Source organism: Phlebotomus papatasi, chromosome 1 (genome assembly GCF_024763615.1).
Source record: "Phlebotomus papatasi isolate M1 chromosome 1, Ppap_2.1, whole genome shotgun sequence".
Classification (NCBI taxonomy): domain Eukaryota; kingdom Metazoa; phylum Arthropoda; class Insecta; order Diptera; family Psychodidae; genus Phlebotomus; species Phlebotomus papatasi.
The window spans coordinates 4,973,135-4,990,218 of record NC_077222.1 but is presented as its reverse complement, the minus strand read 5'-3'; the positions used below and the strand labels follow the sequence as shown (position 1 = coordinate 4,990,218).

General features: G+C 33.2%; 1 protein-coding gene and 1 long non-coding RNA gene across 5 annotated transcripts in view; one reads left to right on the top strand and one right to left on the bottom strand.

The window, feature by feature from the left end:
• Positions 1 to 104: 104 nt before the first annotated feature.
• Positions 105 to 17,084, bottom strand: part of LOC129798501 (protein Wnt-5) — a 63,272-nt gene continuing 46,292 nt past the window's right edge. For all 4 annotated transcript variants that reach the window (XM_055841683.1, XM_055841682.1, XM_055841684.1 and 1 more), the window contains exons 5-10: positions 12,116 to 12,296; positions 7,276 to 7,516; positions 3,640 to 3,810; positions 3,064 to 3,166; positions 2,828 to 2,995; positions 105 to 567 (exon numbers count right to left, since the gene is read on the bottom strand). In XM_055841683.1, the coding sequence (XP_055697658.1) occupies positions 380 to 567; positions 2,828 to 2,995; positions 3,064 to 3,166; positions 3,640 to 3,810; positions 7,276 to 7,516; positions 12,116 to 12,296 (1,052 nt within the window). In that variant the 3' untranslated portion in view covers positions 105 to 379. The remainder of the gene's footprint in view (positions 568 to 2,827; positions 2,996 to 3,063; positions 3,167 to 3,639; positions 3,811 to 7,275; positions 7,517 to 12,115; positions 12,297 to 17,084) is intronic.
• Positions 496 to 17,084, top strand: part of LOC129798529 (uncharacterized) — a 68,641-nt gene continuing 52,052 nt past the window's right edge. The window contains exons 1-2 of the long non-coding RNA XR_008751426.1: positions 496 to 559; positions 2,988 to 3,209. This is a non-coding gene — a long non-coding RNA (uncharacterized LOC129798529). The remainder of the gene's footprint in view (positions 560 to 2,987; positions 3,210 to 17,084) is intronic.

Below are 17,084 nucleotides of genomic sequence, written 5' to 3'. Positions count from 1 at the left end.
CTTTTCATTTCGATAATCACGCACCCAGTGGCAAACACAGGAACCATTTCGCCATATTCGCTTTGAAATCAAACCAAGCCGCAGTGAAAAAACAAAAACAAAAGTGTGATGGCGGAACTTTTGAGGATAAGTTTTATTTTCACGATTTTTCACTACATTAAATACTTATGCGACGATAGAGTTACAATAAATAAATAGTATTAACTATGATAGAGCGATGTGGGGTGGAATTTGTGAGAAAAATGTGGTTTAAAGTGGGAGAATGCGGCACACAAATATGGCGTTGGGACCGTCGGATTTTCTTTAGTTCAATGTTTTCAAATATTGCCGGAAGTAGGTCTTTTTGAGCATTTCTGATACTTCTTGGCCTTGTATTTCCTCACTTGCAAGTGTACTCCTCGATAACTTTCACACAAATGTCGCATTTGACGTGGCAACACCACTGGAATTTGCAATTGCAACGTTCCCGGACGACGATCTTCTTGGTGTTGTAGCCTCTTCCGCAGCACAGGATCGAGCAACTGTCCAATCCTGACGAAGTTTTGTTGCATACCCTCCCGTGAGTGCCTTAAATTGAAAGAAAAACTTGTAAAACCTGGGTATCTGACTCTCCCGAGAGACTTATGGTCTCTACACACTAGAGCATTTTATGTCCATATTGAAGCAAATTTCCTACGCTTGTATAGGAAAAACTCTGTATAGTCCCTTAATTGTAAAATGCTTTGCTTGGGGCATGAATAAATGTTTATTATTATTATTATTAAATTTTCTCTAGTGTGTAGAGGCCATTAGGGGAAAGTACTATACTTTCGAACGTTCATGCCTTTGAATAATATCTGGATTTTCTTTTGGTTTTCCTAAGGGACTTCGTGCCTCGACACACTTACGACTTAAGCCGAGAGACGGCTTAGTGGAAAATGCTAGAAATATCGTTTAACCATTATATTTCGAGTATAATTACGCTAAGTCAAGGGGGAGATATTTGGGTGAAAATGTGTACACCACTTCCAGGCACTTCCACAATTTGTATGGAAGAGGCCTTCACACTTCCGAAAATTCGCAACACTCTCGAAAATGTTGCAATACTTCCAGCACTTCCTGCACTTCATGCACTTCTCATACTTAGAAATCAATAATTTATTTAATCTTATGAAAAATTTAATTAGTATTAAAAAAAAATTAACGAAAGCTATTTTTACACGTACTTTTAGCATTTTCCTTATATTTTGAATTTCTAGCGCCAGATATTCTTGTATTTCTTAATATTATCTGCGTTTTACGAAGGGGCATCAACATATTTTGAATTTTTCTAAGATACCAGTGAAGCTACTTTTGGAAAATAGGGTATCTAAAAAAATATATTGTCTTTTGTAATTATTGAAACTGTACTACAAAGTCCAAAAGTATGAGTGCAACAACTAATTCAGCACTTCAGACGTATCTTCACTTTTTATTAAATTCCCCTTATTCCTTTCAGTGAAAGAATGTAGCACCCAAGTATCGAGCAGTTAAACATATCCAGGCTTTTCTAAATAGCAAAATACGATCTAAGTACTGTTTCCCATTTAACAATCTCTTTAATTGTTATCCACAAATTTTCTTTCACTAGGATACTCACAATATTTCTATCAATATTAGAGACAGAGACTGTTTAAAATGGAATTGATATTTCGAAGAATAGATCGAGATAGATCTTAGAGAAAAGACACGATTTAAATAAACCCCCTAAATGTTTCTTTTTTTTTAATGGAACTCCATCAGATAGATCTTTCCAAAATTAGTCTAAAATTAAATATTACAAATGCACCTTTCGTTCCTCATTTTGTAAAACCAAAAATCGATTTTTTTTGACAAATACTTTTAGCATCGAAGAGATGTAATACAATAAAACCTTTCCAGTATATTCAAAAAGGTAAACAAAAATTGGTGGATGTAACCCTTGGGATACCTCTTAACGATATTCGCGAAAAAGTTCCACGAATTTATAGATTTTATTAGAAAAAAATTATATCAAATTTATTCACAGCCAATTGCAAAAGCTATGCCATTATTTGTGAGCCACTATATGAATTTGAAATTCCTGTAAAAATTAAAGAAAATTTTTATTCAGTTGAATATTTCCTCGGAAAAATTACGACACAAATCAAGCTATAATAAATTTCATTGTCATTTGAAAATGTCAACAAACCTTTTCAAATTACACTGCCACTCGAATTAAAAATCTCAACTAAAAGTAACGTTGTCTGAAGAATACGGAATTAGACAGAAAATACCAGGGGGTGACATTAGCTCTAAAAATGCGACCAGTTTTAGTGTAAATTTTTTCCTGTTTTCGTACACATTTCACAAGATATCTCCAAAACTACGTAGGTTGCCAATTTGGGGTTTTCGGTTGCCTCTTCGTTATTAAATTGGCTTTTATTTTATATTTGTATTATTTCTTAATTCATTCTACAATGACAGAAAATAGCTAATAAACTCAAAAGTTTTTTCGGCACGCTAGAAACATATGGGAAACATAGGAAACGTCATGCCCTTGGAAAATACTTTATATTCGAGTACTCCCACTTCCAAAGACTTCCAAGCACTTCATTTTCACCTGTACACCACTTCTGACATAATATCTCCCCCTTGCGCTAAGCCGTTTCTCGGCTAATCCTCAGGTCTGTCAAGGCCCTTACACATAATTATCACGTAACTATCAACAATTGATGATAAGCTAACTAATAATTAATACAAATGCGTCAGTCTCTTGGGAAAAATAAAAGAAAATTTACATTATTCGAAGACATGAACCTTCGAAGGTAGAGTACCTTCTCGTACTTACCCTGCCATTGGAGTTGTTTGCTGTTGCGACACCAATCAGGACTCTCATCCAAATACACCAGATCAAGAGCCGTGGGTATCTTAAAGCGCGAATCATGAACCTGTAGACGTCCTCGCTTATTGATTTTCACTCTGGTGGCTTCATCGTATTTTTCTCTAAGATAATTCCCTGCAAGCGACAAGGATAATCAATTTACCACTCAAATTCCTTCAAGAGCCAGAAAAGACATAAATTACCGATTTCACGCATAGAGGACAATTGCTGCCAGCACGTGATGAGGCTGCAACTACCGGAAACCCCGTGACATTTGCATGTGATGCGCGACTTCTTGATGACGGCCTACAAAGAGGAGAGCACCCCAGAGAAGATCGTGTTGAGCAAGGTGAGTGAATTAATTAAGATTTCATCTAGCACCTTCAATATGCAATTTATTGGCAAAACTGAGAGAGAGATTATTGGGGATTATAATCGATATTTAGACAGATTTAACTTATCGAGCATCATGCGAGTTAATTGAACTTTTATTGAGAGCCTCTTTTTCAATCTCATCTCACAAAATGAATTATGTTGCAAAACGCTTAAGAGATGCAACATTTTCTTGGGGCTTTTTTTTATCGAAGCTTCGCATTATCTCGTGCTGGGATGAGTTGGGATTGGGAGACGGAGGCGTGGGAATCAATTTATTGCTTTTTATCATATTAGAGGGAATTTTATTCTCCTCAATGACACTGTTTTATAGCACGAACATCACTTGTCGCAAATTAATTTTTGTAATTAGAAACTAAGGAATTTTTATGAACTTAACTACTTACTCTTCTTCCAACTTCATTGTTGTGAAGATTCATCAGACTCCGGGCTTTGAGGGATGTCCCGGACAGTTTAATTCTACTCAGAGCGCCTTTTTGTCTTCGATTGTTCACGTACATTGCTCTATTTTCCAAATTGAAGATTTTGGAATTGAATATCTCACGGTTTATTTTTTCCTAAAAGAAATATTAAAAAATAGCAATTTTTAGATTTAGAAAAAAATGTGTTTCTCTCTTTGAGCTAAAGCATTGAAAATATTACAAAAACCCTCTAACTAGAAAAATTGTGTGGAAAAAGATGCCATAAAATATTTATATTAGTAGAGACACCAACCATTAAAACTAATTCAGTAGTTTTTACAATGCAAAAAATTGATTTTTTTTTTATTATTTTGAATATTTTGAAGTCAAGCTTAAAGTTTCATTATGAAAATTCTATCAAAGTAATTCTCGGAATTACAGATATTTAATATAAAGAAATTTAAAATTCGAGACACCCACCCTTACCATAAACATAGCACAAACAACTTCAGAGTTTTGTAAAAAAAAGATTGTTTTTTACACTTTCAAAATTGTATAAAGCGTTTTAAGAATGTAAAATTTGTGGAAACAAGGTATATAAAAATAGCCGAGACGTCAACCTTTAGAGCTATTTCTATGATTTGCCATAAATTAAAAAAAATATTTGAAAATATTTCTCAAACAAATTCACTCTTTTTAAGTTTGTTTGATCGTACAGTAGTGTTCCTCAAATTTGATCTTTTTTATCGTATTATATTAACTTCCTCATAAAATTCCATTTCTTTAACAATAAATTACATCAGAGACGTGCAAGAACCGTTAAAACCGAATAAACGTCAAATGAAACATGTACGTCAATGGTCAAAACGTTACCAGAACAAACTTATTTTGACGTTTATTCGGTTTCAACGGTTCTTGCACACCTCTGAATTACATTGATATATTCCCTAAAGTTATCTTTCTTAATTTAGGGAAAGTGCATTTCCCATGAATTTCGTTACGTTTTTGAAAATATTGTTCAAATTTGAGGAGTGAGAGATGTCATCTATACTCCCCAAATGTTCAAATTTGAGGAACTCTACTGTATATTAGATATTACCATTTGGCCTCAATTCTGAGATTAAGATCAAGATCAAAATTTGAAGCTTTCAAATATTTCCGAAAAGAGTATTTCATATTCTGATGCGAAGTATTCATGGAACTATAATACGGGCTTCAGACGTAAAGCTTAGTCGTATGGCTTAATTTCTTTAATTCCTTAACTGTAAAGAATTTTTAGAAAATTTGGACTTAAAATCAGATTATTAAGGGCAAATGATCAATTACATTCTGAAAAAATCAATAAAATTAATTGTTATTTAGGATTTTGAAATCTTCGGGAACTGGGATAAACCTCTAGTCTGAAGACGGCTTAAGCGTCTTAGCTAAGAACCAAGATTTCAAGATTTTCCCCATTTAGTGTGTCCACATAGCTAGGGGAGATTATATCCCGAACTTTCGGAAATCATTTTAGGAAAGCTTCGGAAACGATTTTTGAAATTGTTTCGATTCGTAACCAAAAATTGGTATCCTGGACACAAATCATATTCACCACAAGTGGTGAAGAAAAATGGGCGCTGATGTCTGTGCTTTTTCAGAATGGAATTAATCATGTTTTTATTTATTTATTTATTTTTGTTCTTATTTATTTACTTTTATTTAATATAATCATTAGATAAATATTAGTAAAGATATTGGGTGTTATTTAAAAATATATAAAATAGAAAATTACTACTATTATTCATTTTAAAATTTTCTCAACTTATTAGAAAATCTCTGCGGTTTTTTTTCGAATCTCGTAGATTTTCATATAACCCTTCAAAATTTTTAAATACATTTATACCTGACAAAATGCAAATATTAATTTAAGGATAATAGGGAATAAAAATAATTTAATTATTCATTAAAATATTGATTTATTGATTGAATTTATTATTTGTTGCCAAATAATAACAATCAATGAGAGTTTCAATTTTAGAATCACAAGAAGTCTAAACAATTTTGATATTACCAAGATTTAATTTATAGCAAACTCAGGATATTTTATAAGTACTGGAAGAATTTTCCATTAATGAATGATTTTCGATGTACTTAGCTCTTTAATTTGACTGTTTAATGATTAAAAAATAAACGGTAATTAATATAAATTAACGCGAATAAAAATGTTCGGAGCGTCAGGAGCTTTTGGAATGAAAAATTGTAATTCCTCAATGATTTCCAAAAAAGGTCATAGCCGAGACACGAAGTGCAAAAAAATGGTTATCGCTCAGTTGTCGCTGTCTATCTCAGTTGTCAGCTATGTGGGCGCTCTAATGAAACGTCACTTCTGACAAATAATACCTTTCTTTTTCACTGAATATGTTGAAATTTCTCCACAGAAATTTGGAAAATCAATTATCGGGTATACAGACTCGCTCAATCGGCTCTTTTTCATTCGGGCGCAAAATTTTGTTGACAATCTTCAAGTTCAATTTTAAAGCAAATTTGTCCAAATTCGCTGTAGTTCCCCTTGTTGTATCGTGATTCTTTTTGAGCGCTTTTTGTGGAATTTACAATAATTTTGATGAGATAATCTCTCGATAATTTGGATGACATTTTGTCCTATATTCCCGATTGAGAAAGAGTCTACTGTATTAAATAGAAAATCCTTATAAAAACCAGAGATCCGTAATAAGAAGATAAGAAATCTTGAAATTCTCATGGTATACGTCTTGGATATCAAGATTCTATCCAATTATCTTGGTGTCAGAATTGAGGCCATTATTTCAAATAATTTAGAAAAATAGAAAATTGGGACGAACTTGCGATGAACGTTAAGGGAAGAACTCTAAGCGAAATATTCGTGCATTTTAGCGGAGACACAAACTAAACATCGCTTACAGTAAACTCTCTCAAATTCGGGCATTTGGGACTGAAATGTCAACCGAATTAGAGAGAAATTCGGGCAGTAAATTGTTCGAAATGCAACGATTTTTTGTTTATCTGCATACTCATATTGAGTTTACATGGTCATTGCTATTATAAATTTCATGAAAACCTCTTAATAATGCAAAATCACATCAAAATTAAGACAAATCATGACAAATTTGAGCATATTTGCTCCATTTGATAATCATAATCGAACTTGAAAAATGTCAACATACTTTTTTCGAATTTAATTGCCGCCCGAATTACAAAATAGCCCGATCTTAAAAGAGCCGAATTAGCGAGAGTCTAAAATGCTAAAAACGAAAACATTATGGCGAATAAAAAAAAATCATGGAAAATCCAAATTGGAATACTGGTAAAAATAAAAGGATCAAATTGATCCAAATTCGACCCTTTTGCAAAGGATTGATCAAATTTTAAACTTTGAATGCATATTTATCGTTCATTTGATCCATCCTTTGCAAAAGGACCAAATTTTGATCAGTTTGATCCTTTTATTTTTACCAGTGATAATTCCGTGAGTTACCAACAAAATAACTTAATCCCACTTCTGAATTGTAAGAAAATCAATATTTCTTCTAGAGAACAAATGATTTTTCTTTATAGCAATAGATTTTTCTATTGCTTTTCAAACTTTTCTATTTAAATCCTCACCTGAAGTTCTTGCATTTCCTTTTCCTGAAGCTTTGATTCTTCAATTTCCTTCTTAATTTTCTCCTGCAACTCCTTTATGTCTTCTGGCTTGAAGAGTGGCTGGTGCTGGTGTTCGGTGTCATTGGTAATTTCAGGGGAAATTTTCTCATCTATCTTATCAATTCGCTGTGGGAGTGTCATTAATCCACGTGGTCCACGTTTCTTCTCCTTTTCGCGTATATCAATGAATGTCTGAGAAAATCTGGCGCAGAGAGAGCGACAGAGAGAAAAGGGAGAGTGAATTACTAGAGAAATTTTTGGTTTAGCAGGGAAATTCTTAGGGGTTGGATTTTCTTCATGGTATCCGCATATCGATGGATATGAAAAGTTGGATTTATCCCAAAATCGGTGGGGATATTCATTCTCACGCATTGGAAGAAGCTAAAATTTTGCAGTGAATATGGAATAAAAATTGGTTCAAATGACGATGGATTAAATTCACTTTTTTTTATGGGTGGATTTTCCACCAAAGCGACTTTCTCCCAAACTTCTGGCGTCATTTGTGACGTTGCGTGGGTGAAAAAGGTGAAATATTTACGAGGGAAGTAAACTATGTGGATTTTTCTATGTTCTCCTGATACTGTGCAATCCAGAAAATATACCACTCTTTGATGTTGAGTTGGAAGTTGAAGTAAAACGTTAGGGAAAAGTTGCGTTTGTATGTGAGATTTTCCTCTGACTCACACGAGCTATTTTGCATTTGAATGGAAAAGCTTATCTCGTTGGTGTTTTCCCTCCATTTTCTCCCGTTTGACTGTATGTGTGTTTGGGGGAAAAATCAATAAATTTCCCACTGGCTTTTCCTTGCTAACTTTTCCATCCAATTCTGTGGTATTTTTGGGCGCCTGGTGAGTGGAAAACTGATTCAAGGAAAGCTGTGAATGACGACGCATGAGTGTATTGGGGCACTTTTCTATCCCTCTCGCACTTGGGGACGCGCTTTCGAAGGGGTTTGGTATGTGCAGAGTTCCACCCACACCTCCCTGTATGCTTGGCGGTGTGTTTTTGGTGTGTTTGAATAACCGAGAGCGAGAGGATTTCCAAAGGCACGGGAATAATACTAACAAGACAAGTGGTCTGTTGAGATTTCAATGCCTTCCTGGCTCTGTGGCTTTTTAACCTCTCTCCTCCTCTTCCCGGACCAGGATCACTTTGAAGAGGGTTTATTGGGAGAGAACATTTTCCCAATCAGACGAAATTTCAGCGATAATTAAAAGCGATATTTTTGTTGAGGAGCAGTTAAGTGGAAAAAGAACAATTCTCAATGAGATAAATATGATAATAATCTTGACATCTTTCTCTTTTGATAATTTACAAATTGTAAGTGAAGAATTCTTTTGGGGTCAGTTCATAAATACTTGCGCCTTTCGTTTATCGAGAAGTTAAAAGCTCAGAGCAAAAGTGGGCTATTTGATTATGCATATACGATAAGTCCCTTTTGCTCTTAATTTTACTTGATGATTTTCAATAGATACACTGAGAAAAAAAGAGGGTGCGATTAACTTTTTTTCGTCATAACTTTAACACTTTTTAGGTGTAAAAATATATCAACATTTTTTAATGTTAATTTTACACCTTTTGAGTGTAAAATCAACATGAAAAAGGGTAACTTTAACCCCCAATACACCTAAAAAGGGTAATATTTACACCGATTTCGGATCAATACTGCAGGGTAAAATTAACATTTCCGGAATGTCATTTTAACTTTTTCGGATTTCTCTCAGTAGTGTATAGAATGATTCTTACTGTGTTATCATACTTGCACATTAAAATTTCAGTATGATTCACATTAATTGTCGCAGGAGAGAGTCCAAATATGTAATTTGTGTGTTTGAATCATTTTATATTCAAAATTTGATCTATTTGTTGATAAAAAGGTAGACTTGGCCCGCAAAATTTGATATAAATTGATTTATAGCATTAATGCGAAAAATTAATGCGATTTTCTCTTTAATTTTTTAATGTGAAAAATATTTATGCTTTAGGTAAATTTAAACTTATTTTTGCAAGCCAAGTCCACTTCTTTATTAATAAATAGAAAAACCCCAAATATTAAGTGACTCAAAAACACAAATAACATATTCGGACGCTCACAAGTGACAAGTAATGTGAATCACATTAAAATTTTAATGTGCAAGTGTGATAACGCCGTAAGACTCATCTTGCTTTAGAAGTATGCGAAAAAATTGTATGTTAATGTAGGTCTACAGCTCACTTCCTCCTATATTGGCTATAGATATGTCAAATAAATAAACCTCTAATTTTACTTTGGACTATTAAAATAATATATAAACAATTCAAAAACAACCACTTCATCTGTGGTCAGGAGATACTCTTACTTGGAAAGCGAGAGATTTGCTTTATCCTAACGAATAAGGACTGTATTTCTCTCTCTCTCTCTTTTCTAATCGACCACAAAATACTTAATATTTTAAATTCAAATAATTCCTTTATAAAAAAATCACGAGATTGACTTGATATTCTTGGTAAACTTCTTGAAAATCATACTCTGGAAAATCTTCCATGATAAAAGGGACTTCCGCTTTCGAGTTACCTGGCGAATCCGTAAAATGTATTTACCCACTAGATGGAGCCTTATGTCTTTGCTATTTGTTTGAGACTTAAGTGACTATTACAGGGATTACGGGCTTCAGACCTAAGGTGTATTTATGTGGTCTAGGCTCTTAAGCTTAACTGTTGCAACTTCCCAATAATCAAGATTTTTGCGAAAATTTGACCTATAGGGGAAAGGCTCATAATTTTGTCCAGTTTCTTATTTTGGTCACTTTGAGGATAACATTGGATACTAAAAATAAATTGATTAAAATGATGGATTTTTATTCCAATATTTGATGAATAATGAATTCTATCTAAATATTTGTTCTTTTTGGAAGATTTTAACACTAAATACGTTAAATTTTGAATATGATTTGAGTTGAAATTGCTTTGTTGAAAATTCAGTGTGAGCAATTGCTTACGAGAAATATGACAGAACTTCGTGTATACTTCAGTCTTATTTAGCTGTGGTGAAGTACTGACAATGTTTCTTTGGTGAGATTTGCCTTGTGAATTAGATTTTTGGTGTGAAAAATGGGAAATGTTTAAAGACATTTACCAGTGAGGTGATACTCCTTATTTTGGACAGGTGTTTTTCTCACGAAATTTTGTGAAGTTTTAGCCAGGACAAATGCCTGGAGAAACAAAGGAGCATCATATCTACGAAAGAGATGTAGCGAGAAATGCCTTGAAAGGCCCCCGGAAAGGCCAGGGAATGAGCGAATCCGCACGTACTTGGAGTACCGAAGTCAACTCACTTTAATGAATGATATGGAAAGTTTCCGGGCTTCTTGTGACATTCTACGGTTCCCTTACATAAACAGGAAGATGACTTGGTAAGATTGGTTCATAAAATGAAGAACAATGGGCATCCTATTGAGGCGGATTAGCTGTCCAAATTTACAGCCAAGTTGTCCAAAATAAGAGTCAAATTCACCTCTACATATCAATTCATTTTTAAACGTATTAAAACTAATTTTAGTAAAAATGAGATGATAAATAGCTTGCCAAGTTTCTAAATAACCCTTCTGAAAAAAAGAGTAACAAAAAAAGTTAATTGGTATTGAAAATATCGCACTTCAAACTTAGAACATCGATGCTTAGAAGCAGACTGGACCAAATTATGAGCCTTTACCCTAATTGTATAATAAAAGCAATCAATCCAACATCGTTTTTTATAAATCACTGAAATCGGTTTTATTTTAAGAATTACAGATTTTCGAAAAATGGAATAAACTTTTTGTCTAAAGACCGTTTACATTTTTGATTTTACTAAACCCGGTTTGATTTTTTGTTTATAAAACCACTACCAGAGGGTCCAGTTTGTTTCAACTGAATTATAAGAGTCTCAAAAGAAAAAAACTGAAAAGTGGTTTATGGACAAAATCTATATATATAATATAATTTTATACAATTTTCAAATGTTTTCAAATACAAAGTTTTTAAATGTTTACTGACTTATTTGAGAATACAGCGCCTCTGGTGTTTGTTTTACAAATTTCACTTGTTCTTGTGAATTATCGGTCAAATTAGAACCCTTCAACTCTTTTCTTGGGAAATAGTAAATTGATGAGTAGGTCTATCACTTTTAGTTTAGAATTTATCGCCTTCAAAATTCTAGGACCAAAGTTCTTTTGTGCTAAAAAAAAACTATGTAAAGTTTAACGGAGCTGTCTGTAGAATCGAAGTTAAGTAGTCAAGAAAACAAAAACGATTTTCCTGTATATGGACGTAAAAGTAAGTCAAAGTGATAATAATAAGCATATTTTTAAATAAATTATTGAACAAAAATGAAATGAAAAACATTGAAATAAATTAGATGAAAATATTTTCCTAAAAACGCAAGAATTTATGGAATGACTAAGATTTACTTAGAAAAGAGGGGTGAATAATTTTGCGTGAAAATGGCAAAATAAAATAAAAATCATTCTCCTGCAGATGCGTGCATTTTCTGCACTTGACAAAGTCAAGTGGCTTTTTCATTAGATTACTTCTCGTCTAGAAGAATGGAAGAATTCTCGTCTAGAAGAATTGGGAAAAAAATCATACAGAGATTTTATTGCTGATATCATTTCCAGTTTTTCCATCCCTTCTGTATTTTATTGGTTTTATTTGGCTTTATGACGATTTTCCAACTAAGGAAGCTCTCAGAATTATTCCTGAAAGCTCCACTTTTTGGGTAAGGACCTTCATGAACATTTTCTAAGCAATGGGAAAGAGAAAGATAGAAAAATTCAATACTCACTTGTATCCAAATTCTAAATCGTCTCCACATCCGCCCCAAGTCCAATCTCTGTGGAGTTGCTTGGGTCTGGAACTTCTTGAGCAACCACATGACGCCAATTGACCATCCCGGCAAGCTCGGGCAATAAAACTTGCCACTCCGGCCGCAGCTAGAGCATGGATGAATGCCATTTCGGGTGATCCTAAATATTGGGCGGTGGTAGAGTGTTAAGAAAGTGAGTTTGAGGTTTTGGAAAATGTGTGTGTGTCTGGAATAGTCTGGGAGGAATAGACATTAAAACAATAATTGTGGAAATAATTAATATTCTCTCTCACTCTCTCAAGTAGATTTAATTTAATTTTCCACGGAGTTGTTTGATAATTTCTGGGTTGTATATATGGGAGCATCCTTTTGTGAGAAATTTTCACATTGAATATTTGTGACTTAACACCCCAGACATCTTGCGAAATTATTGTTACAAAGTCTCGCACAAGATGCTTGATATATTGTGGAAAATTTTCCAAGTGGATGGGAAATTTTGTAGTTAGAAATCTGTTTAACTTTTCGCATGAATGATGACGAAAGTAACGAAGTATCTAACAACTGCATATTGTCTATCTATATAGCCAATTTTAGTACTTCAAAACATGCCAAGTTTTGCAATAATTCCATCTTCAATTTGGTGCTAATTCGAAAGTTTCTCGAGGGTTCGGAAAGATTTCAGATTGGGTGATAGCTTATTTAGAATTGCGAAAAGTGAGAGAAGGAGGAAGTGGTTGATGTGATATCTGGTGGAATGGGAGAATTTCGAAATGCACTGCACTTTGTTATGTACCGGTGTGTCTCAGAATTTTATTCTCCAATAGTGTCTTCGATAAAAATTGAATGAAAAAATTTGTACGAAAAATCGTTAATGTTCGAGAAATTCAAACTCATTTTCGAATTTTCAAAGTCAATTTTCGAAATTTGTGTGGAAAATGTATGAAATATCACACTAAAAGGTTTTTAAAAATATTCATTCAGTGATTGTGAAGTAAATTATAATGAAATTAGCCTTCTTGCGTTGATTTGCCAAACAACAAAGAAAAAGCGAATACATTTTGATATTCGAGCCACTTCGAAATTCGAGCAGGAAATATCTGGGTCAGGGACCTCTCGACATTTCATTTTTCCATACGTTTTTGCATAGAGGCACTGAAGTTTGGCAAGTTTTTTCCTAAAGAGAATTGACTTATCAGTCTGATATATTTCGAAATTTTGCAATAAGAGCTATCTAAAAATACATATTTCATAATGCTCGCCGAAATAATACAAGAACTACGAGGAAATTTCTTTAAGTCGCGGTGCAATATCTGCGAAATTTTTACAAGAAAGAGTGAAAATAGCTTCACTTTTTATTAGGCTTGATGGGTCCCTGATCTGGGTAATCATGCAGACGAAATAAGAAGTAAAACTATCTTTTCTTTGGCTTCCGAAACCGATTTTCGATTTTTTTATACTTCAGCTGTGAATGAAGCAAGTTTCTCCAAATGTGTCTTGACTAAAATAGAAAGTCTGGTAGGTGAAAATGAGTGGCTCCGTTTAGTAATAACCTTTAGAAGAAACAAAGCCACTTCAAAGCCAAGACAACCTTATTCGAAAATCTACCGGAAACCTAAAGTGCAAGTTCACGTACTCGCCGCTTTAGCGCTGATTGTTCTGCAATTTCGAATTTCGGTATTCTTGACACTTCAATCGTTAGCAATGTGCAAACGTCTGCTGCAAAAAGTGAATTTTTGTGTATTTTTGTGGAATTTCAGAATGGCAGAACGCTTTAATTGTAGTTTCAGTAAAATAAATGTCCTTTTCAAGAACTTGCTCACTTTAAATGTTCGAACTTCCAACGGGTTTTTAGGTAAGTTCTCTCTGATATACCTTCGAACCGGTAAAGGAAAAACCTCAACCGGAGAGAGCCTCTCAAATCAGGAAAGGTTATTACTGAACGAGAGAAATGTAGATCGAAAAAGTATTGCCAAAGACCCTAATTTGTTATTTCTAACCGTTATTTCTATTGTATTATTATTTGTTATTTCTTTTGTATCTTCAAGTTTGACGTTTTATTTCCAAAAGTCGTATGATGCGCAAAGACTTTTTTAAAGAAAATTTAGCTCTTGATAGTAGAAAGGGAGAATTTCGAAAGGTAAAAATATTGGGATTTCGAGTTCTCACAGTCAGAAATTTTCCCAAGAGAAAAGACATTCGAAGATTGGTTTCGAAACCCAAAAGACGGAATTTTTACTTCTCGTTCCATCCGCGTGATGGCTAAATATATTTTCTGTTCGAATTTCGAATTGTCAACACAGTCTTTATTTTATTGTGAGGAAAATCGAAACAACGCGGTTTATAATATCCGCTTTCCATTGAAATTTTCCATTAAATCGTAAGTCCTTATTATTTGGCTAGAAAATTCGAAATTCAGTTTAATTTTTTCGAACACGAAACAACACTGTGCAAATAAAATGTCATTTACGTTTTAGCCGAGACACTTTCTCTCGAGGAGGATTAAACTTCGACTGTGAGCGCTTGGATTATTGCTCTTTCAGTTGCGATTGAGCAATAACATAGAAAAACTTTAACTATTGTTTAACAATGACTATGTAAATATGCTCCACTTGAAGAAAATGGGATCACCAAATGCAATTAATAGTAAATGTGCGGTGAAAAAGCGAATGAAGGGAATGAAGATAAAATGTAGTTGGAAATTGCAAGAGTGGAGTTTGTCAAAAGTCCTCCAAGGAGTAACTTTCTCAATTTTCGCGCTTACGTTGTCGTGGCGAAAGTTTTGTGAAAATATTTTCCATTATCATTTTATTGGAGCATATGTTGGCTTTATTCATTGGATCAATCTTTCTCTCTCACTTAAGTTTGGGAAAGTACTCAATGAGAGAATATCCTACTAATATTGTGAGATATCAACACTGAAAAGCCAGGGGTATAATGTGGTTTTAATGTAAAATATTCCAAAAAGGTGAGGGTTGTTTGATGGGAAAGTGGGTAAAATTTGTGGTGGATTTTGCACAAGTGGATTCTTGTATTATGGGATACAACATTTTCTTAAAGGGAAATTCCATTCTATTTTAATATCATTATGCAATTTTTCATATAATATAATTAAATTTTATTGCTTTGCTGAAAAGTATAAAATATATGTGGCTGGTTTGTAATAAAATGTTATTGCACTCCTGTATACAACAACAGTTCCTGCACAAATACTTTATCGCACAAGTTGGATGAATTAAACACGGCCAGTGTCCTAGTTTTTCATCCATTTTGAATAAAATAGCAGATTTTTAATTATTTAACATATTGAACTATTACAAAAATTATAGTTTTATTAGTGCTTGTTGCATCAAATCGAAGTAAGAGTATTTGTCCTTTTGAGTTTTGATTGAAGAACCTAAAAGGGATTGAACAGAATTCTAGTTAAAAGTCAATACCTTAGTTTCATAAACTTTCCCATTCCGTCTGTCATACAGTAGACTCTCTCTCAAATGGGCATTTGGGGCAAAATGTCATCCGGTTTATCGATAGATTTGGGCGTCAAAGCCTTTGTAAATTCCACAAAAAGTGCTCAATTATAAAGAATCACGATAAAATAGGAAGAACTACAGCGAATTTGAGCAAATTAGCTTCATAATTAAATGTGAAAATTGTCAACAAAATTTTTCGCCAGATTGAAAAAGAGCAGATTGAGCGAGAGCCTACTGTACCGTGCTTTTGGCGAATATTTCGTCTATAGATACATATGACCGAAAAACATTTCGATATCGAATTTTTGAAGGTCAATTTACAACCACTTTGAAGGCCTATATCTCAATCGATTTGCTTAAATTAATAACATGCTCTGTTCAGACTCTTATTAATAATCTGTGTACTTTTTAATTTAAATTTAAATTAGGGTGGAGTAAGTACTTTTGGCCACTTTCAGGTTTCATGTGCTTGTAATTTTTATAATCTTTATTTAAATCAAATGAAATTTTGTACAAAGATACCTTAAATCCGTTTCTTCCTAATAATACAAGATAATTCCCAAATTTCTTTTTGGATATTTTAGTGAAAAATACATTTTATACAACTATGTATGTTTCAGTACTTTTGGCCACTTTGTAAGCACTTTTGGCCACTTGTTTCCAATAGAATTTTAATAAAATAACAGAAGAAATAAACTTTCGAAAACTTTCACAAATACACAACACTGTCCTATTCTTATTTAACACCAATTTTATGTGATTATTAGAGTGTTTTATACGACTTTTTGCACATTTTCTATTTGATGTAAAAATCAGTCAAAAGTCATGATTGCTTTTACTGAAATCCGCGAGGTGCGCCACGTGTAAAATGTATGGGAAAATGAATGGCCAAAAGTACTTACACAGCCGAAAAAAGTAAGCCCTTTTAGCCACATCCGATTTTCATTTAATTTATTAGAAAACCTTATTAAGGATAGTATCACAATAAAATTTAGTGAATTAATAAATGGTCTTTCATTGAATAACATCAAATAGTTTCATCAAAAATATGAAATAGTGCAAAACACTTTCTCTTAACATTAACAAGTTTCTTAAGAATCCCATGGTTTTTTTTAGTGATTGTTTACCTTGTCGAGAATTTCTTTCAATAACTTGGAATTAATCACGTCGATACAAAATCAAGTATGGTTTTCTAATTCGTTAGATTAGAGGTCGCGAAATAAGACTCATTTTCCTGTTGTAAATAAACTCCTGTAAATAAATGTGATTTTACTTTAGGTGGCCAAAAGTGCTTACATGGCCAAAAGGGCTGACTCTACCCTAATTTAATATTTTTGAATAAACCCAATATACTCTAGAAAAATTAAAAGAAACTTGTTTGTAGGGGAAGTAGTGCACTTTTCAAATCGGACTTTTTTTATTTTTAAAAGACTCCACAAACTAATTGTTAGCCTATATTACTTTAAGATAAAGCTCAATTT